Below are 22,247 nucleotides of genomic sequence, written 5' to 3'. Positions count from 1 at the left end.
TTTCATAAATATTCATGTAGATAAATAAACTCATTTGATGGGTATACACTGTGGATAAAACATTTTCATATATAGCAAAAATGCAGTTGTACTTGGCTTATCATTTTAAAATGACACAATTTCACCATCTAAGTAAATAAGAAATATACACTTTCTTTTTCACCCAAATTGAATCCTTACTTACTTATCTAAATACTGCTGTATAGAACACCAAGCATCTACAATAACACCTTTTACATTATGAGCGATTAGTGTTCAATAAACAATTTGAGCTGTTTTACTAATTTTACACAACATCAAACTGTACAAGAGTCCAAACTGTTGCTTCAACCAGCAGCTGGGTGTCACATCGTAGCTTATGATGCAGCCCCCAGCGCTTCTTTCGAGCAAGACATGATGAATGTGCCTCGTTGTTTAAAGGAAAAGTTCCACATTTTGGAAAATAAGCTTCAAGTGGAGAGTGAGATGGAAACATTAATACTCCTCTGGTTTTAAGTACAGCACAAAGATTGAAAAGATTGGGAAACAGCAAGTCTGGTCTGGTTATACATGTAAAATCTGCCTCTCAGTAAGTCTGAATCTCACGTCAGGTGTTTGTTAAATAATAACAAAATGGGCAAGTTATCCTTCTTTATTTATTTATTTTTAGCTTTTTAACATGTCACAGGCATGGAACAGTCTGTCATATGAACCCCCGTGAATCAAAGCTCATTTGTTTTAATGACTGAGGATTGTTTCTGTTGGACAGAACCAGATCAGCCATCTGTTCCCAGTCTGTACACTACAGTATGTTACCTGTATGCGACTGACCACCAGAGAGTGACAGGCCCTCTTTCCCAAACTTGTGAACTTTTGCTTTAATGCGGCAGCAGATTATCACCATTTACATTCCGAGTAAAACAGTCTTTGATTGTGTCCCCTCCCCCTGTAAAACAACAGCATTTGCCAATAATGTGAAGATTGAGGGACAGACTAAGAATATAAAGCTTATGTGTGCACATTCAATTCACCAGCCTCTACTGAGACCTAACAGTCGTGTTCAGTTTACCAAGGCATCCTGAATGTGACCAATGATAAGTGAACATTCAAAAACGGCGGTGTTGTGTGTTGTTTTTTCCTGCTTTGCTTCTTTTCTTTTTTCTTTTTTTTTCACTCAGTTCAGCAACAGTGGCTTCTCACAGTCAGTACCTCTGTCCTTCCTCATGAACTCTGCCCAGCTTTGATTCCCCTGTCATTACTCATTAATAAAGGTAGAAAATAACAGTCCTGGCCCTGGCCATCTCTTTAATGACAAACTCTATTCTTCGGTGTGTCTGCCTGCGGGCTTGTGGTTTGGCACCAGCGGTCACCACGCATCAGCACACTGCGCTTCATCCTTTCATCTTAGACGGCACTGATCAATGCGAGATCAGAAGGCAAACCACTTCATCTACTCCCTGTCTGTGTGAGTGTACCTCTTCCTTTTAGTATGTAATTGGCCGTGCCCCGAGGCTAAAAGTCTTATAATCACTGTGTTCATGTCTCCTCTGGGGAGATTGTGAAGTAACAGAGAAGACTATAGTTCTTAGACAATTCAGCCTTTTTTTGGGTTAAATGTAAACAAACACATATCATACAAGTATATAGTATAATATTGTAATAGTAATTGTGGGTATGTGTAATCTAACAAATGGCATGTTGGGGAGTGTGATAAACCAGCCCAGAATACAGAAACACTAGAAATCTTTTCTAGGGTGGAATGTGTGGAAGCAGGAGAAAAGGGGTGTGAGCGTCAAACACACAACACAACTGTGATAAGTAACCTACAGCACACCCACACTTGCATTCACAACTGATCAAAGGCTGACACGGCCTTTCACAATAATGCAATAAAGTGGGGTTTTCAGCATCATTACATCATCAAGTGCTGTGTTTTTCTGCTAAAAAGCAGCCAGTCACCAATATTCATGAAAACATATGGATTCTTACAGCAAACTGTCAGGACTGACATATCTACATTTGTGCAGTGAGTATTGAGCAACAGCAAATTGTGGGATGTGATATAGAAATACAGAACAGCAGAAAGACTTAATAGCTGTGTGAGTTTAAAATATTTATCCATTGTGTGAGTGTAAAAATGCTGACAGCTGCAGTGCTCTCAGAACGTTAATTTAAGGTTAAAGCTGCAAAGATTTAACAGTCTTAAAGTCTTTAGGTAATTTGTTTCATGTAACAGTGAATAACCAAACTCTCAGAGTGTGACTAATTCTGCTGTAGCTTCACTTCAGCAAAGCCTCGAGCTTTCATTCATCCCATATACTCACGCTGCAGTCATAGTTGGATTGGTTCACTATTAAGTGGCACAATATCTTGAAAACAACACATTAGGGGAAAGACACCAAGTCAACTCAGTGTCAGATGTAAATGGATAAATCACAAAGATCTGGACAAGAGATTTTTAAGGATTAATTGTGGTTAAGTATTTAAAGTCAGCCATAAGCTTGAACCTTTTCACAAGGTCTTTTGTTTTCTTCATTCACGTACCTACTCGTCATCTGTTGTGGGACACAGCAGTGATGAGAACAACTGACCTACTCATCCAGAGACAACACTTCAAACTTGAGAAGATACTCAGAAAGTTTCTTTTTTTATGTAGTATACAATATACTTCAAGTTTTGAAACTAGAGTGTAGTCCAGGACGTCATCCATTTGAAAAACAACTATAGTAGCCTACATCCAAATATCTCATCATTCCTCCCCAAATGAAGTGGAACAAGTCTTTAAGCAGAATGTCTCTCTTTTGATCAGAGTTGCCCATGTGGGATGATAAATATCTCATGAGTGAAACTCTACCAGACTCTGCATTTCAGGTCAGGGTTCATTGGACTGCCTTTCGGGCACTGGAAAGCTTCTGAGAACGCTTCAAAATTCTGGAGAGAGCCAAGCACCCTGAAGACAAAAGAAAAACAAAACATTAAGGGGGATAAAAGCTGAAATATGCTATGAAAGTGAGAGGAGCACTGTTAAATATGCATCCAGCCTCCAAGTCCTTATGTTTCAATCAGCGAGCGGTGCTGAAATGATTCCAATGCTATAATAAATTGTGCTTTGGCACAACAGAATACCTTAACTGTTAGATTAACAGGCTTTATTTAGAGTATAGTCAATCTTTAAATTTAACGAGGAACAGAGTCAGTGGCGTCCTGCTGTCTGTCTGCTGTTTGCTGCTGATCAGCTGCTGTACAGTGGGTTTTTCCCATGGAAAACTTCTGCCTGCAGTGCTGAGAAATGACGCTTTAAGAATGGTGAGGGGGAATCAAAAAAGTGAAGTCATGCCAAGAAACCAAAGTAAGTAAAGAATCTACTCTTTTGTGTCTGTGTGTTTGTGTTCTAGATCAGACTGAGCACTAGTCTACCCGTTGTAGTTATTTTTCAGTAGATTTGTACTTCATCAGAGTTAGATCAGTCTAAATACTAAATTCTCACTGGTCTGAAAAGTTGTCACTGGAGCACCTCTGGTTCACTCCAGGCCATATAAGCCTCTTACCTGTATTCTAAGGGACTGTGTGAGTCAGTCTTGATGGACTGGCTGGCATACTCGGGTCTATAAGCACCACACCACACCTAAAAAAAATAAAAGATTGACATTTTAAAGTGTGTTTGCAAACTGTTAACATTAGAAATACAATTGTAAATCATAAAATGAATATATATCACCAAAAATATAACTTCTGTTTATAGTATTTATTCTTTGTTTATACAAGTACTTAGACTTAACAGAAACACGTTGCTTTATTCATGTACCGGATCATTCTGTTCACCCTCTCACTGCTGAGTGTTTTGTTTCTCTAACAGACTTCATTTTCACACCATTTTGGTGGTCAAAGGTCACTGTGACCAGTCAAAACATGTTTTTGGTCTCTCGCAAGTGATCTGTTAAGACCACCTTCAGAGAATTTGGTGAGCTAGGGTGAACATGACCTCATGTTCTTGTGAATGCCCAAAGGGAAACTCATTACATCATCTGGTATTACCTATGACTTGGATTCAAGAATGAACGGATTAGAATTTAGTGGTCAAAAGTCAAAGGTCAAAGGTCAAGGGTCAAGCTCACTCTGACCTTAAAGAACACTTTTTTTTGGTCATAACTGACAAATTCATACCCTAACTGTGACACAGTTAAATACAAATGGGATCATATCTCCTACAACTTGCCTGGTTGGCAGAGGCACACAATCACAAGGAGGTTATTCTAGTCTGCTTATGCTTTACATTCCCTGGCACCATGAGGCTGTTTACATTGGTAGCTCCTCTCACCCCCTATGTGTGTAGCTGAGCGAGCACTGATTTGTTCTGGGTGTGATCCAGTACGTCGCCCACTGACCCTCTCCGTTTGTCCCAGAATTCACATCTCAGCACCAAACATCTACTATAAAATGCTCCTCCTGAACTCTGGCTCTAAGCTCCAGATAAGGAAAATATTATCTGTCCCACCCTGTCTGCTGAAATAACATGCGCAGAAACATGTTCTCTTACTATTCACACTTACTTGAGCAAAGTTAAGAAAGAAAAGTTGCTTGTGATTCATGTCTAGACCAGGTAGATGAGGCTCTTCACCCTCCATCTCCACCCACTTCAGATAGGCCTGCAAACACACACACACACACACACACACACACACACACACACACACACACACACACACACAAACTCAGAGACAGGTTTCAGGTATGCAGTAAGTATTTTGGACTTTGTCATTATTGTATAAATAGTAACATGTGCTCTGTGGTATTTGTGCTGACACCCAACCTTGTATGCTTGACGAACTCCTCCATTGTCTGCAATGTTCTCCCCCAAAGTGCTGATTCCACTGACCTGCAATCACACACACACGGACACAATGAACACACACCAGCATGTAAACACTCCTTCTGGTGATCACTTAATACATGGCTTACATGGTCAGAGATTACAGCAGAGACAAAACCCCTCATTTCACTTGCCACTGGGCGCTTACGTTTTGTCCTCCTGCTAGCTTCCAGTTGAAGTTGCCATATTGTTGCACCATGCACTGTGACTGATCTTTGAAATGCTCAGCAGAGTAATTACTCCACCAGTTTAGCATATTACCATCCTTGTCAAAATTACGACCTGTAAAGAAACACAATGCATTAAGGAAAGTACTGTTTGCCAAACATGACACATATCTGAAAGGCAGTCATCCACCATGTTCAGTTGTTGGTAATGACACATTTGAAATTGTTATGATAAAATGACCACAAATGATAAACTGTTTGGGTTTCCTAAAATATCCACAGTAAATCACTGCTGCCTCAAATATCCATAGTAAATCATACTGTCTCACCATTGTCATCAAATCCATGTGTGATCTCATGCCCAATAACCATTCCTATTCCACCAAAGTTCAGGGCCTGGTGCTGATGTTTACTGAAGAAAGGTGGCTGCAGGATTCCTGCAGGAAACACTGCACAGACATAAACAGGTGGAGTTAACACACAACACACACTGGCAGCAGACCTAAACAGGATTACAATGAAGAGACACTGCTCTAATGAAAAAAAAAAAAAACATCTCTAATTTTTCACACAGGCCCCAGGTGGCCGCATTGTTCCTTGTAAAGCTCTTCTTACCTATCTGGTTTCTGTTAGGTGAGTAGAATGCATTCACCACAGCAGCACCAATGATCCACCTGAGGAGTGATTGAGAAATGGATTCAAGTAAGCACCTGTACAGTTCATGCGTGGGATATATTTTGTGCCATGGAATAATACATTTAAACCTTCATCTTCAATGTTCATTGATAGTTACTTGATGAGGACACAAAGCATCCTGTTCTTGTGACTATATAATCAACAAATTGCAACAGTCTCTTCCTGCATCATGTCCACTTAATGTTATTCTTACATTTTGTCAATGCTGAACTTTGTCTACTTTCCTGGAAACAGAAAGTGGTTGCAAAAATGAAATGTAAGACTGTCTCACAAACCACTTTTTGTGTAATCAACCTCATGAGGGACCTGAAATGTCATTTCTATTACACTGAAAACAGTGAGTGTGTGAGTATGAGGTGTTTTTTTTCCCACTAATTTATAAAGTCAGATGCATCTGCAGCTTACAAGTCCGGATCAACTGGTTCTCTGAGCTTCTTCAGACTCTTGTGTGCTTCGGACTTGAGGTTCTCCAAGATGTTCTCAAAGTAGTGTTCTTCACTAAAGTTTAGCTGGAGAGAGACACATAATTAATCAGAGATCAGTGATAAGTGTATCTTTTAGTGTCTCACAATGTGGCCTATATTACTCACATGAGCATACTCTTGGTCAAGTTTCAAGTTGCTCTCCTGAAGAATATGATCTGGATAACCAATGTGCTCCTTGATTGCCATGGCCTGCAAGAGATGCACAGCAATCTGTGTCATAATACCTGACATCGAGATGAGATCACCCTTATTCTTTCAGCTCAACTACTAACGGTACCTTCTCTCTTGCTTTCTCTTTCGAGGGAGAGTCCATCCAGCTTAACTCCTCCAGTGTTTCCACATAGGCTGTCTGGATCTTATTGATGAGATCACTGACCTTTGACATTTGACAGAGACAAAGACTGGAATCATGATCCAGTACAGAAATACATTTCATACAGAGCTGCATTTTGTTAGTAAATGCATATTTAATGGCAGAAAAAAATACCACACTTCATACTGAATGTACAAGCAACACTTGACATTTGAAATGTGTATTAATGCATAGTATTTGCAATAATTATACACTTCTCTATGAAGAGAAATAAGCATTTATATATTATAGTGTGTTTTTTATTAACCATTGATTTGTATGTACTGCTTTTGAATCATCATTACCACTACTAAGCACAAAGCACTAGATAAGTTTGTGATTTTCAAACCAAATAAACTGAAGCGGACATTTGATGTGTTCCAAAGGTTGTGTGTCAAGTGTTCAAATAATAAACAGATAATGATGCCATATACAGTATTACCTTGATTCAGTGGCACACAATACAAACTGAAGCCTGAAAAACCTTGGCCCCTCTAATTCAATTGGTTCCGCATGATGACTGTCATACCATGAATGTCTTCACACAGAGTTTGACGTAAACATCTGTTGTTTACAGTTATTGATTTCCATGCTCTAAGGAGGAATTGTTTCTGTTTTGTTCAGCTGTGGTCATAGAGGAAAAAGACTCACCATTCTCTTACTCTCTCCAGCAAAGGTCTCTCGCACATACAGAGCTCCCACTGCGTTCTCCATGCTGCTCTGGACGTAACGGACACATTCTCGCCACCAAGCATCCTCCACAGTGGTCCCATAGAGAGTCTACACACAAAGAGTAGTATTATTTTTGCTTGCTTAGGCTAACCTGTGTAGCTCTGTTATGCCATGCCATGCCATGCACATCATACCTTCCTGTAACGAGCTCTGGCATCTTTGAAGCGGCGGCTCAGGCTGTTCACTCTGTCAGTGATGAGCTGCCAGGTGAGGTAGTTCTGCATAGCTCTGCAAACAAACATTGTTTTTGTTCAGTTTCCGTGTAGGATTGAAGCTGCTCTGTGGTAACATCATCATTGTGTCTGCTTAAAGCTCAAGGGCTGACCTGACACTGTGTCTGGAGAGGACCTCATTCATCTTTTCAAGGTAGGGAGAGCTGTACACCACCACCTCCTCCTCCAGCTGGACCTCAATGGACACACTGGACAACACGCCTTGAATAAATCGTGTCCAGTTAAAACCCTGCGAAAAAATGGCAAGAACATAAAATATCACTAAAAAATAGTTGTTTTTCTATTTGTTTACCTATGACTCAGTGAACTACTATTTGGGTGCTATTTCTTAATATTTTATTGAAATACATGCTCTGACCCTGACCAAGTGCAATACTTCATATCAAATGTAACAATTTTGCCTTTTTTGTCTGTTGTCAAAACAAACAAAGTCGAGGCTTTACATTAGATAAGCTGTTATTTTGGGGGAAAAGTCATGGACAGGGTAAAGACACAGAAGGCTATAACCTCAGGCTACATCCACACAACTCCATTTTTTTTTTTTTTACACAAAATCTACTTTTTACCTGAAAACGCTCACGCCTGTACTACCCACTACCACGTACACAGGGCACGCGCGCGCTGGGTGTAAACAGGAAGCAGATTGTCTACCTTGCAGTTGATTGGTTGCTTAAAACAACTAAAAAATGAAGAGGAACAGCAGCAACAGCTGCTAGCGAAGACAACAAGGTAGGCTACTGTTCAACTCCGTGTGGGCGTCAAGGGTGAACGTAGCTTCAGCTGAGCACCTCCGTAGACCCCATTATCATTTTCATCCACTGTTAAATTTAGTTTTTAGTCACTTTAACTAAATTAGTTACACCTGTGTGTGGATGGAGTAACAACAAGCAGCGCTACTGTTGCTGTGGTTACTAGTCTCATGTCCTGTCTTGTTCATTGCTAACCTACATGCAGCTGCAGTATTTCATAGAGGTTCATGTTATACATAATGTTTTAAAGGAATAGTCAGACATTTTTGAAGAAGCACTAAATTAGTTTTCTTGTGTTTCCCTTTTTCTTCTTTAGATGAGAACCTTGGTGCTAAATAAGGAGAGTCAGCAGTGCCAGTGGACTTTAGGTTTGACCAGTTACTGTAGTGCACCTCCCACCAGTGACAGCAGAACAGCCAACATCATCTTATTCCACCAGATCTCCGCGTAGAAGGTAGGGGCAAAGTTACTTTGTTTACTGTATACCATAACCAGGCTTGACAAACGCTTGCCTGCTAAATACTGTACAAACCTAGACACAGTTGTCATGGTCTTTTCAACATGAGATGGTGAGGGAGGTTGTTGCTGACTCACTGCCTCTGACTGACTGTGCTGTCTGGACTGTACAAACCTGATGTGCTTTTTTCTTGAGGTATTGGCCAAATAATCAGCTACCAACTTTCTCCTGCTCCAAACTATCGTTATTTTGTCAGACTTTAAAAATCCACTACCAGACAACTTTTGGCCACATGTACCACTATATTGTGTCATTTCATTTGTGCACTTAGCAATTCATTCCCAAAACACTTCTTCATTAATGACATGTTATGCTTATGCTTCTTCAATGTTACATATCCATCTTCAAAAATATTGTTATCAGTTACAGGAAGGTGTGTGTACTTTATAGCTATAAAATCAAGCGTAGCGTTAGCTCTGGCAGGCCATGACGTCAAGCTCTTAATCAGCAACTCTCATCACCTGTGCAGATCAGCTGATGGCTCAGCTGACTCCCCGTGGCTGCTTCCTATTGGGGAATTGCATTCAGAGCGCGATATTTAAACTGCTCTAGCCCGACGTCACCTCCCTTGCTGCTGCTGCTTCCTCTGCCAGCTTTTTTGCAACCCACCTCCACCCCAGCTCCTCCTGTCATTGTACATGTTGGTTGCTCTGCTCTGTCTGGGTTTTCTTTGCTGCTGCGCTCCCTGCTTATGCCGTTCATGATGGCTCGTGAAGGGCAGGAAGGTGCTCTTCCTGCCTCAGGCTTTCCACGCAAGCGCGTGGAAGAGCAGGGGGTCCCAGAACAGTACCATACCGCCAAATAAAACTTGCAAGTAAATAAATATTATTTTGACATAGTGGTCCTGACAGAAGTGTGTTTTAGTTTATCAAATTGAAATAAAGAAAAAATCCGCACACCATAGGAGCTCCCTTCAGAGGATTTAATAGCGTGACGTTTCGAGCACAATGCTCTTTTTCAAACTGCTGTTAGTTTATCAAATTACATTAATATCAACATATTCCATTTTTCTTACTCTACAGCCAACTTAGCTAAACACTCTCGCACACACACACATACTGTACACACATACACACACCGTGCTCAGTCTTGCCCCAAACATTGAATATCCCGCCTGCTCGATAACGACCAATCAGATTTGTTTTCCTTACTCAGGTAAACTCGTGGAAACTTGTGGAAGGAGGCGCGACAAACAGGACAAGCGGCCATTTCTGAACACCTTTAACTTTGAGCTGAGTGAATTTTTGCTTTTGCTTTTATTTTTCCAGCATTCTTTCAATCCCTGACAGTGTTTGTTACGTAACTTCCCTTTGTAATTCACATATGGATCGGAATCAACACCCAAAGGGCATCTCAACAATGCTTGAAGCACAAACATCCACATTCACTTATTCAGTTTGTCCAACACACTGTCAAAGATACAATGTTCAATTGATTTGAGCCAGTGATCTGGCTGCGCTTTGATTATGTAAGGCACAGGGAATTAATAAATCACACTTACATTAAAGCTAAATGAGCTCTGCAGTTCACCAAGTGTCATCTTGTTGTAGAGAACAGTGACATCTTGGCGCTCTTCTGCTGGGGATGTGGCCTGCACAGCAACAGGAGGGAGAAAAAACATCTATAAACCGATGCTTTGTTATCTCATTTGTCATGCTGCTGACAGGTTCCCAAAAAAAACAACAAAAATAAAAACCCCTGTTGAAAGCTTGGCCGAACTCCTAGGTCCACAGATGTAAATGTAGCCTGGTTCTTTCATTTACTCGAAGCAGAGAGGGGGTGCTCATTTTTCATCTTGTCATTATTAATTTTCCTTAGCCCTCGTCCTACAGAACCACTTCCTGTTGTGGCTGGCACTCACATTGGCGATGTCTGTCTCCAGCTCCAGCACTTGCATCATTTCCTCCCACACACGGTCGTCCTCCTGAGTCAAGTTCCTGTCCTCTCGGGTTATCTTCGCAATGGAAACCATGAAATGTAGGTAGGCCTCACGAACCTGTGGTACAATAATAATAGTTTAACTGCCAGTTCAGCCAGAACATGTTTTATTTTCAGTTACAGTCTTTCATATCTAGCCACACAGGCAGTGTCATTAGTTCTCCTGCTGCCAACCCAAAAGGTGAATGGAATTATGGTTATGCTGAAAATCTCAACAGCAAAGGTTATTTTCACAGTCATCAGTCTGTGTCCTCAGTTTTTATTGAAATGACATGTCATTGCTGAACACCAAAAACAAAAGCAAATGAAAAAATGCTATTTGCATAATTTCATACTGTTACGTATGTGATTTATGTTAACGGATCTGTTAGGTCATAACCTTTTTGTAGTTTCCATCATTGAAGTAGTAGTCTCTTGATGGCATCCCAAGTCCTGGCTGGTCAATCTAAGCAATACACAAGAAAATTAAATTATGTATTTGTGCACATTCATTCATAATCTTTGTAATGTTTAGATCATGTGTGTTTGAACAGTATAATTCAAGGTAAGTTTCTACTTTGATTATGGCCTTTGATAATATGGGGAGAACAAAATCAGCAGTTATTATTTTTACTATAGTTTATTTTTTACTACAAGCGTTGTCTGTGTAATCCTGACACTCTGTGGCATTTCCGCTTGTTTTCCAAATGCGATTAAAAACACATTAGTGGACCAAATGTTTCTTTATTCTGATGAACGTGGGCATTGCAGGTTATTTTGCTACCTACTCTGTCCTGCTGCCATAATTACTGTGTAGAGCACTTAATCTGCATTAATCTGCAGCTAAAAATAGCCAGGAAGTGTTCTAGTCCTTTTTGAATGCCAAAACTCAGGAAAGTCAGAAAGTATTGACAGATTCATTAACATCATGATAGATATAGTATAATCCCAGCCTTAGCTGTAATACCTGCATAATGGTTGAGATAAAAAGCGATCTTACATAAATGATATGACGCCTAGAGTCGCGGTCATCCGTCCACACGTACATGTCCAGCAGAACCTTCTTGTGGAACCGAGCAGTGAGTGTGGCCAGTGTGTCCTCAAGGCTCCACGCCTCCTCTGCCATAACAGAAGAAAACAATCAGCATCCGTCCATAAACAGTGAAGAACGGGTAAATGTTGCTGCCAGACTCGGGTCATCTCTCTGTCTGTGTTGCTCATTTAACTGGGCACTCTGTAAATCTGTGCATGCAGATATGCATGGATAATTCAATCTGAACCACCGCCTGTGATTACTTTTACTTAGTGGCCAGTGGCAGGAGCTTGGGGAAGAGCAGCGTAGACTATTTAAAGCATCGTTCTCAGGCCTGATTGAGGACCTGCTCCTCTGCCCACTCATCACACTCCCAGGCTCCACACCTGACTGCTCAGCTGAAGAGCCTCAGTCGGCCTCTTGATCCCACCAACAAAGCTCATACTCAGCAATTCACTGAGTACAAATATAGATCCGCAGGCTCCGTGTGAGCACATGTATTTGAGTAGGAACACTGGTGCTTGTTTGCGTGGACGTGCTGCAAGCGGACATTTTCCTGTTTGCACAGAGGAGGCTGTAGATGTTAATCAGTGTGTGTGTGGTATTGAGGTATTACCTGTAGTGGTGTTCCAGTCATCTGACGCCACAGGCCAGTCTCCAATAGTCTCTATGAGCTTCAAGAGGGGCTGGGAGTCACGATGCTCTATGAGGCCTGTGGATAAAATACTATGTATTGTAACATTTAACAACAACAACAACAACAGTGAATCAAGTCTACTATTCATCCACATTGAGGGGGAAAGTTCGAAACAGTTGTTTACAAAAAATAATGTCACCACAAGGATGAACATCTGATTTTAAATTATAAAACATAAAAGGAGGTCACATTCAGTTAAAATTGTCAAGTGTAAACACAGTGAAAAATACACAGACATTTCAATTATACCGTCCTCAATGTGTAATAGTCCTTCATCTTCCCCACCTCATCCTCTGACTGTCAATCATCTAATTACAGATGTCCAGATGCCTAGTAACGGACAGCTGTTATTAAGGATCAACCATGAAACTAAAGGGCTGCAGTGTAATGAGGAGGAGGGTGGAGCAAAAATACTGTACATTTTCCTCCCTTTACTTGACTGTTTAAACTAAAGCTAATGTCTGATTGATCAGTAGGTGTGAAGCTTCTTGGTGCTTTAGACTTTTAGTTTTTACACACAAATGACAACTGGGTAACGCCATCTCTTGAGTAAGGTATGTCCAGGTCTTGAAATGTCCTCAAAAAAAGCTGCACAAGTCATTCAAGAGATACAATTGACTTGCTTGCTGTTGATGGTTCTGTAAGTTAAAGCAGAAGTAAGTGGTCCGGTCGTTTTCGCTAATGCTGCGTTCCAGGCAGGCTTTTGAAATCGTACATTACAGCTTCAAGTCACAACTTACGACTTTGTAGCGTTCCAGGCAACCCACTCGTGTTTTTCCGACCTGTTTTACCTGTGAAAGTCACTATAACGGCCACTTGTAACTTCTGACCGGTGAACTCGTACCAGATCGAACTGGTACGACTTCACGGTCGGAAAAATACGAGTTTCCTTGAACGCACCATAACAGTCCTCGTCCCTACGCCGCCACATTCACGGCGTCCCTTGGCTGCACACACAGCCCTGCATGCCGTTCTCTCTCCTCATTGGATAAAAACTGTAGGATACGATAAATGTTTTCTCCTCGGCTCAGAGCAGAGCAGAGTGACTGACAGACCCGTGTTTCAGACCAAACACTCTATAGAAGTGATTGCTGTCGGAAGATATAACTATTTAAGACTTATATTAACACAAATATATCACTTACTAATGCTTTAAAAAAAAAAGTTTTTGTATTTGATTGCTGGCTCTCATGAGACTTTCTCCACTGATGAAGTGAAAGTTGGCTTGTTAAAGGGACAACGAGGAGTTTCTATTCGGTTATAAAAAAGTCTCACGTTAATGTGGATGAATCTCCGCTACCCACACTTGTTAATGGGCCCATTTGTGATAAATATATCGTTTTGTCTCTATCGTTATTTTGTTATTATTAGTGGTGGCGGAAATGCTGTTCGAGCTGACCAGTGTTTCCTTCGTGGCGAGTCATGAGAATAACGCAGCCAAATCGCCGTTTATGGTCGGAACTACGACGGTATGTGAACCTCTTTGAACCTCTGACTTTAATTATTGATGAATTAAAACATGAGTCCGTCTTGCGCCGGTCAAAGAATTTCACGGTGCGCACGGAGGCTCATAAATGTAGTGTGAAAACACTTCGCTTTTCCAAAACTCCTCGTTGTCCCTTTAAAACAGTGGGGCATCAGGACACTGTTTTAGAGGAGTGTCAATCAGCAACACTGGACCTCTAGTAAACACTTAAAGGGTTAGTATAACATTTTGGCAAATTGGCCCATTGCCATAATCCCTATAGTTTTAGGAGTAGGTTCGTTACCTTTAATTGTCGGTGCAAGCTGTTTTTAGAACAGTGGAGCAGAGCCGCAAGCTGCTCAGAGCTACACTACGGAGGCTAATGGGATTTCTTGGTTTCCCTCATCAAACTCATCAAATACACAATCCAACAACTCCAAAATGCTCTGGTGGACAAGTTGTGACCTGCACATTCACCACGCTATGAGATAATAACGGAACGTTACGAGATGGAGTTGTTTTCTAAGTAAATTCATGCAAAACCGCTGATGCGCGTTCCCATCGGGAGCAGTTTTTCGGCAAGCAGTCTCTGCATTTGCCTCGAAAACAACTTGGTCATCATATTTATTATGTCAATTCAGCTGTCCCTCCATCCATTTTATGTCATGTATCCAGGTCAACAGAAAATATAGTCATGCTAATTCTGAAAAACTAAAATTCTAAACCATATTCATCCATCTCTATTGGTTTTCCATCATTCTTTTCTTAGAATGATCAATAATAGACATTAAATTGCATTGGTTGCATTAAAAGTTCTCTAAAGATCTTTAAAAGTGAACTCTGTTCAACCTTCAAGTAGAAAAATAGTCAGCGTTTTAGTCAGAGCAAAAACTGTCCTTACTCTCATTCATGCAGGAGCTGTAAAGGACCTTGGCCTTTCTGATGGCATCCCTGTCCTGTTCATTCTCCATCTCCAGAACACCTGCAACAACAAAACATGTTCAAACATTTCCGCTCAGAATGAGACCCACGCGCAGCTCTGAATACTGCAGCCCACTGACCCCCTACTGAAGGAAAAAAAAACAAAAAACAAAAAAACATGACCCCGGCATTGTACATCTGTGGCAACTGACCTTTGAGGACAATCTCCAGCTTGTCCCTCAGAATGTCAAAGACGCTGTGACGGGAGCTGGTCTCTGGGATGACATGGCGCTCCAGCCAACCCCCGCAGGCGTACTGGTAGAAATTATCGCATGGCTTAACAGACGTGTCCATGTTCTGCAAAAGCCGAGCAGCTTTAAGAGTATCATAGAGAGAGCAGAGGAAAGAGGGACAGTGGGACAAGTTGGTGAAGAGACATTTTTTTGTGTGTTCTTGTTTAGTTTTTTTGTAAGGAAGGGGTTTGACTTTATTTGCCAAATGAAACAGCAGGGAAGCAAAGAAATAACAGCTCCTCTCACCTGCAGTAACACAGTCTGCGGTTGTGCACACACTGTTGATGTTGGAGCGAGACAGCTGGCCTGGAAAAATCAGTGTCAACACTCGTGTGAGAGAATGTGAGACGTTTGACAAATTACACACAAACTGCAACAAGGAGGGATGTTGTTGTTGTTGTTGTGTAAAATATAGCAGTAGCTCCGCTCAGCCCGGATCTATAGTCTGTTGTGTGACGGGCAATGTCTATGTCAGCAATGACTCTTTCACTTTTGTGTGGCACTGCTGATCGGGCAGTAAAGGGAATTACCGTATTACAGTGACTATCAGAGGTGCAGGCTTGAGTATGACACCCGCCCCCCCCCCAACACACTCGTCCCCACAGAGCATCCTGTGTTCAGTTTACACAGGATTAAAGCACTCACCTTCTCCTGTTGAGCTCCTTGACACACTTGGCCTGTGAGATTGTTCTGAGTTGGATGAAAGGAGTAGACAAACAGTCAGGACAAATCAACTCTGGATAATGATGATACTTTTAAATGAGGAAAAATTGTAGTCTTATGTGGAGTTATATGTTTTTCAAAGCCAAGGGCAGAAAAGATTAACTAGGGAATGCATTTCCTGAAGGAAATACGGGTGAATGCTGGAAGCTGGGAGCTGAATGAGCTGAATAAATAGATATAGTGTGTAGTGTACAGACACACTCTGAAAACAATTGGTTAAAAAGAAAAAATAACTAATTTGCGAACTTTTGTGGGAAACATTAACCTTAAAACTTTTAAATCTCTGTAAGGTTATCCAATAACGTATGAGCATCAGTATCATAAAACACATTATTGAGGACGTTTCCAGGGCGAAGGTAATTTCCTGTGTCATTAAAAAACAACACAGAGTAGGGAGACACTTCTTTACTGCTGCCATCTGTAATATCTGGATCTTTCCACAGTGAGCCTGACACATCCATTACCTTTCACAACCGTGGTGTAGAGGACTACCAGCCCGGCCAAGGCACAGCTGACCAACAGCAGCAGCACGGACAGACCGATCTCTGCAACAGTCCAACGACGCCTTCCAGGTTTACTTGATTTCTCCATGATATCCATTTGGCTTTCGGATTTGCCCATATTCCTCCCGACTGCCGGCTCTGTGGGAAAGACACCGTTGGAGTGTGGGATGGTCCAGGCAGAAAGCTACCAGTGAGTGTGTTTGTGCGTATATGTATGTGTGTGTGCGTGTGTGTGGGCTGTGCAGTGATCCATCGGTAAACTGTGCCAGCTGACCTGCAGTGAGTGAGCTTCAACTGAACACCTACAACAACTTCACTGACAGGAGTTGTGAAACTGTTGGTCTTGTTGCACAATAACAGTTTGTCACTATTTGTGTCACTCATTTTATTTCTCTGAGTAAATGGTTCAGCGAAGGGTTTGATATAGGCTACAGCTTGTAGTTACATTACTGTGTTTTAAGCTGATCAAATCATGAAATAATTAAAAGGATAAGAAATAACACTAATATTTATTCAACACAAAATTGAGTGCCCCTTTAACTTTAGTGTTTTTCACCATTATATTTCACTAATATTGTGATTTGTTGATCTCTTTACTCTTATTAAAATCCTTCAAAATGAGACATTGGGCTAGTAAAAAGGCAATACATATGATTCACTGTCCATGTTAGTGTGCAGCGTGAAAGCAGTTTCACCATTTTACCACTGAAGTTAACAACACGCTGTATGTGATGTTATATATAGTGACAGACAGATATCATAGTCTATTATGGGGTGGCGTTTAGCTCAGTTGGTAGAGCTGCCATTTGGCTTCTTTTTACATTTGACTCCATTTTAGACATTAGTTCTCATTTTATCATTGAGCTCCATCTGTTTCGTCATTAGTTGTTAACATAGTGTTAGATGGAGAGTTCTTGTGTGGAGTGAATGTAACAGTAATGCTGGATATAATTTGGCAAACAGTAAGTTAACTGATAAACTTACTTTCACTGATCATCATTGTTGTCATAGGTGCCCCCCGCCTCTCTCCCAACACACACACACACACACACACACACACACACACACACACACACACACACACACACACACACACATATATATATATACACACACACAAACCAACCCTGTACAATAATTATGTACATGTGAACACAATATTGCAAATGAGCATTTGTGCAGGGGACAAAATGGCAATCACCCATGGCTTTCAGCCGCATTGCTTCGCATCTATTCACTCTGCAGCACCTGTTTCTCCATAACCAGCCACATTGCCCTATCATTAGGCCTGACAGAGAGCGGGCTGTAAATCAGAGGTTCACACTGCTGTGCCCCATTAGCCCTTCCTGATGAATACGCATGGGCACATATCTGGCACTATGGGGATGAAGGGCAGGCAGGGGCTTGTTAGAGCTTCACTCTCATCCTCACAGAAACGCTCTCACAGGCTAAAATCCTTGTTTATTGCATTAAAGACAGGTCTCACTTTAAGGAAAACTGTGCCATGCAAGATTTATTTTCCAGTAGCAAGAGTTATTGACATAATAATATCCTTAAATGTCCTCAGATGTCTGTGTTGTCTTTGTGTCTACCCATTGACAGAATGTAGTCCGTCAATATCTACAGTAACGTACAAACTGTTTCTATAACAATCTTCGACACCATCAATTTTAAGTTTATGGCTTATTTTCAGCTCAAAACAGCATTTGACAAAGAGCTTGAAAATAATGTCTTAATATTTTAATCCTTAAAAAAAGGCTTTACAATAGGATTTTTCTAATCATAGTAATAATTCCGATCTGGCTTTTGAATTAACAGCATCAGGCCACAAACACATTTGTCAAATAATGAAATTTGACATTTTGAAATAATTTTTTAACACATTAAAAGAAATACCTGGATCCAGTTAAATGTGAAAACCGAACTCATCAGGCAGGTGGTCAATAATCAGAGCATGTAGCACCTGAATGTTGCATTTTTAATGGAGAAACTGGTCATCAAACCCCTTCATGATAATGGCAGTCCACGAAATGAATTAAATGTCATGTTCAGTTTGGTTTTATAAACGCATTAACCCTGCTGAACGTCATGTTTGGTTTGGATGAAGGACACCAAAGACAATAAATATAAAATGGACTGAAATTCAGTTTCAGTTGCCGAGAATCAATTCATGAGGACCCAGCATTAGCTTTGATCCTCATCTCTTTAGAGATATCTTATCACACATCAGGTCCTTTTATTTTATTCACAACCTGAAATACCATTCAGATGTGCTAAATAGTAAATGAACTGTCTATGTGACCCTTTGCATGCACAGCTTGCTGCTGTTTTCCTCTTTGCCAACACAAAATGGAAGAAAACTAATGAGCTGAAGAGGATAATCATCACACAAAACCCATAACCCATAAACCCCCATGCACAAACAAATCATACAAATTAGTTTAAACTGGATTTTCTGAAAATGTGATAGAACTACAATAGATGCTGCTCACCACCATGAGCACTGGGTAACGGTAGACCCCAAGTGTATCTGGGAGAGTATCTGCATTTTTATCAACTGCAAAGTGAATCTACAAACTTGGTTTACAACAGTGGAGCATCATTTGTCAGCTCTGCCGTGGCACGGTACATTAGTTTTTAGTTTTTATTGATTGAGTCGATGGAACTGGCCACATTGTCAACTTCAAATCTTGGATAATGTCCCTCTGATGTGCATCCACTTTCAAATCTGTCCTCAGACTGCTGACACTCTGTCACCACCTTCACTTGACTGCAAATTAGTAGTGAACAGAGGACACTCACGGGTCAGCACACGCCAACGCGTGACTGCTGAAGTGTATTTGAATAGTGTAATGTGAGAATCTTTGAACTGAGCAGAACACTGTGTATCTGTGTATCACTTTTCCGGTTGAAAAACACTTTTTCATGTCGGTTCAGACATTTTGAAACTGATGATATATTAAGTGATCAAAAGACTGTTCACAGCGCTATGATGACACCAGGCATCTCACTGTATATCTATAGTTTAATTAGGCCAGAAACCGTGTGTTTATTTCAGTTCTGACCTAAGCCTCTATAAGCAGCGTTTATAGGCTTCACTGCTCAGAAACCACCTGACTGCTACAGACTTACTGCATCATGCTTTCTTTCAGTATGACATTAACAAGGAAGTACATTACTGTCTATTACAGCATTTACATTTTTTCATTAGTGTAACAGGTAAAAGTCAAGTTGAGATAAAATCACTCACAGTCGAGACAAGCAACAGATGAGATGCATGAACACCAATGATGTTTCAAAAATAAAATGATTGTAAAGACCCTTTTTCCCCCACTTCATTATATCAGTGCACACATCTGCAGAAAGAACAGTGTGAGAACACAGGCCATACCAGCTGTTACATCTACACAAGCATAGACACAGAGCGTGTTGGTTCTCCAAGGCCTCTGGCTTAGAGGAGCATCAATGTAAAAAAAAAAAAAACAGTGACAGTGATTCAGTTTAGTCAGTTCAACTGGAGGATCTAAGATTTATTTGCACTTTTGATCAGAACAAAAACCAGTATGCCAGCATATGATACTGTATGAGCCATGACAAATAGTGATGTGATCTCAGAGGTGAGAGGTTCAGTGTGTAAAGAAGAAATAAAAACAATCCTGTGAAAGTCAGACTGAGCTGTACTAAATGTTTTTGAGATCTTCCTGTTCAAGCACATTGAGATTACAACTGTATCCAGTGACTGGTACTGTTCTTGTCTAAACTTGGTGTTCCAAACAAAACAAGGATTAACTCTGAGGTCAAGCTGTGCCAACAATCCCCACTCTTTCTCCAGTTTGGCGTTATTCACTAACTGACCACAGGCCCACACATAATACAGCCTCCACATGTAGAAATGTCTCTATGGAGCGCATCCGGTGTTTCAAATCTGTCCTGAGGCTGCTGACAATCTGTCACCAGTGTCCCACCTCTGAACCACCTTCACTTTGGGACTTGGCTACAAACAGAAATCTAAATCTAAACGATCTAGAGGCTTACCTTTGTGTGTGGATGGTTGAAGTCCCTGAGCCGTTCCCCCACAGCGCGCTAATATCTCAAACACCCCTGCTGAGCATCCACTCAGAGCTGGTGTGTAGAGAAATGAGACTGTGCTGCGGGTTGAAGGAGACGTTATCCAGTTCAGGCTGCTGCTCAGGGAATGAGTGAGGCGGTGGAGAGAGAGAGGGAGAGCAAAAGAGGGAAAGAGAGAGAGGGAGGGAGCGAGGGAGGCAGATGGGAGGTGATAATACTGTATTGTTTTCGATTACATGGCTGTGAGAAGAAAATTGTTGGGTTGTGTGTTTTGAAGGGAGGAAGGGATGAGAAGTGTCTGTGTGACTCTGAGGGGTCAGCGTGCTGCTGGATGTGTTATAGGGAGCCACAATTTCTTTTTTCCTCACTGTGGAGTGGAGTGGAGTCCCCAGCTGCTGAGTCGGGGGGGGACAGGTGTGGAGGGTCTGGACTGGCCGCACAGAGATAAGATAAGACAAACATGTTCTTAAGGTGCTGTGCGGATTCTGAATCCAACAACACAACCTTTATCCCGTATGGATTAATGCCTTCCTGCTATCATTCAAACAAACACCACTCACCTGTGTTGCCCTTGTCATTCCTCTGCCCTTTAGTGTCCAGGAAGACCTGTCTTCAGGGAGATCTCAGATGCCTGTGGTGTGTCTGGTGGAGACTAAACGCTGGCCTGGTGTCAGATTGAAATGGCACGGTGCGCAGGCTCATTATCAGCCTGATTAACCACACTAATTAGCTGATAATAAAGAGAAAGCAGGGGCCACAGCGTGTTTGGCCGGTGCTCATAGATAGTTTATTTAAGTCAAACCCAAAATAGAACATGCACTTCAAGTTATAATGTGTAACTTTTCCAAAGTAAATTCTCCAAAAAATATTACACTTAAGTTATATATACATGGTGTACTTACATAACCCCATATCTTTCCAGGAATTGCCAAACCTGGGGAAATATGTCTTCACTATAATTCACTGACGTCATGTCCCCCATGCAGATGGTCAGCATTGGGATTGCCTACCATGAGTCGGTAATTAAATTTTATGTAGTTTATGTCACAAACATGTTTTACTTCTCAGTATTTCAACCAGATGACAATTTTTGGTCATCAGCTGCTTCACTGATTTATTATATTTGTGCATGTGTTTACTGGTTTTAATCCCCTACTGTTTCTTATGGAGGGGGCTACTTGGTTTTTGAGGCATACTATATTGTGATTTGGGGTAAAATACGTACTTCCTTAACATTAGATTGAACATTAGGTTACCATATTAGTAATGTGGTTAAAGGGATAGTTCAACATTTTGTCAAACTGGCCCATTGCCATAATCCCTATAGTTTTAGGAGTAGGTTCGTTACCTTTAATTGTTGGTGCAAGCTATTTTTAGAACGGCGGAGCAGAGCCGCAAGCTCAGTTTTGCAAAAATAGTTTGGGGATTATGGCAATGGGCCAATTTGACAAAATAGTGAACTATCCCTTTAACAAGACTCATTTCACATGGAAATCAAACTCTTTCATGTTTCTAATGTGGCCACTAGAAGTCACCTAACAACACAAAGTGATGATGGGTCAGATGAGCTGTGGGTGTCAGTGGGTCTAATCGGGTGTAAATGCTCCAGTAGATGGGAAACAACTAAGCAAAAATATTGTTCCCTTTGAGTTTTTAGTCTTTACTCCTACGGTATAGACTCATACAGTAATACCTTGAATACATCAACCAGAAACATTTGGGAATCTTGAAGGGATAGAAAATGAGTTTGTGGAGTTTAATAATACTGCGGCTAAAAAACCGTTGCAGTGAATTCAAATGCCAGACCTCTGGCAAGGAAGGAAGGAGATGTACTTCTTACCCACAAA

General features: G+C 41.1%; 1 protein-coding gene across 1 annotated transcript; it reads right to left on the bottom strand.

Moving 5' to 3' along the window:
• Positions 1-1,151: 1,151 nt before the first annotated feature.
• Positions 1,152-20,527, bottom strand: mmel1 (membrane metalloendopeptidase like 1). Its single transcript, XM_085777491.1, has 24 exons — positions 20,368-20,527; positions 16,294-16,470; positions 15,752-15,796; positions 15,353-15,412; positions 15,026-15,187; positions 14,794-14,874; positions 12,347-12,442; positions 11,698-11,816; positions 11,098-11,163; positions 10,642-10,776; positions 10,282-10,371; positions 7,607-7,743; positions 7,416-7,509; positions 7,201-7,329; positions 6,475-6,573; positions 6,303-6,386; positions 6,118-6,221; positions 5,632-5,690; positions 5,346-5,465; positions 4,998-5,131; positions 4,790-4,855; positions 4,530-4,625; positions 3,528-3,604; positions 1,152-2,929 (listed from the first exon to the last, which is right to left on the bottom strand). Exons 2-24 carry the CDS (start codon positions 16,448-16,450, stop codon positions 2,830-2,832), a joined length of 2,310 nt encoding a protein of 769 aa, XP_085633617.1. The 5' UTR covers positions 16,451-16,470; positions 20,368-20,527; the 3' UTR covers positions 1,152-2,829.
• Between the last annotated feature and the right edge of the window lie 1,720 nt (positions 20,528-22,247).

The sequence above is a fragment of the Trachurus japonicus genome, chromosome 5 (genome assembly GCF_045865225.1).
Source record: "Trachurus japonicus isolate A0001 chromosome 5, Traja_1.0".
Lineage (NCBI taxonomy): Eukaryota > Metazoa > Chordata > Actinopteri > Carangiformes > Carangidae > Trachurus > Trachurus japonicus.
This window is presented reverse-complemented; position numbering and strand designations above follow the sequence as displayed.

What these genes read in the sequence shown, in the direction of transcription:
- mmel1 (XM_085777491.1), bottom strand. Translation starts at nt 16,450, where the DNA reads ATGGGCAAATCCGAAAGCCAAATGGATATCATGGAGAAATCAAGTAAA. An exon ending in AGAGCTCATTTAGCTTTAAT is followed by an intron (nt 7,744 to 10,281) that starts GTAAGTGTGATT and finishes ATTTTTTCGCAG; the next exon opens with GGTTTTAACTGGACACGATT. An exon ending in AGCTAGCAGGAGGACAAAAC is followed by an intron (nt 4,856 to 4,997) that starts GTAAGCGCCCAG and finishes GTGTGATTGCAG; the next exon opens with GTCAGTGGAATCAGCACTTT.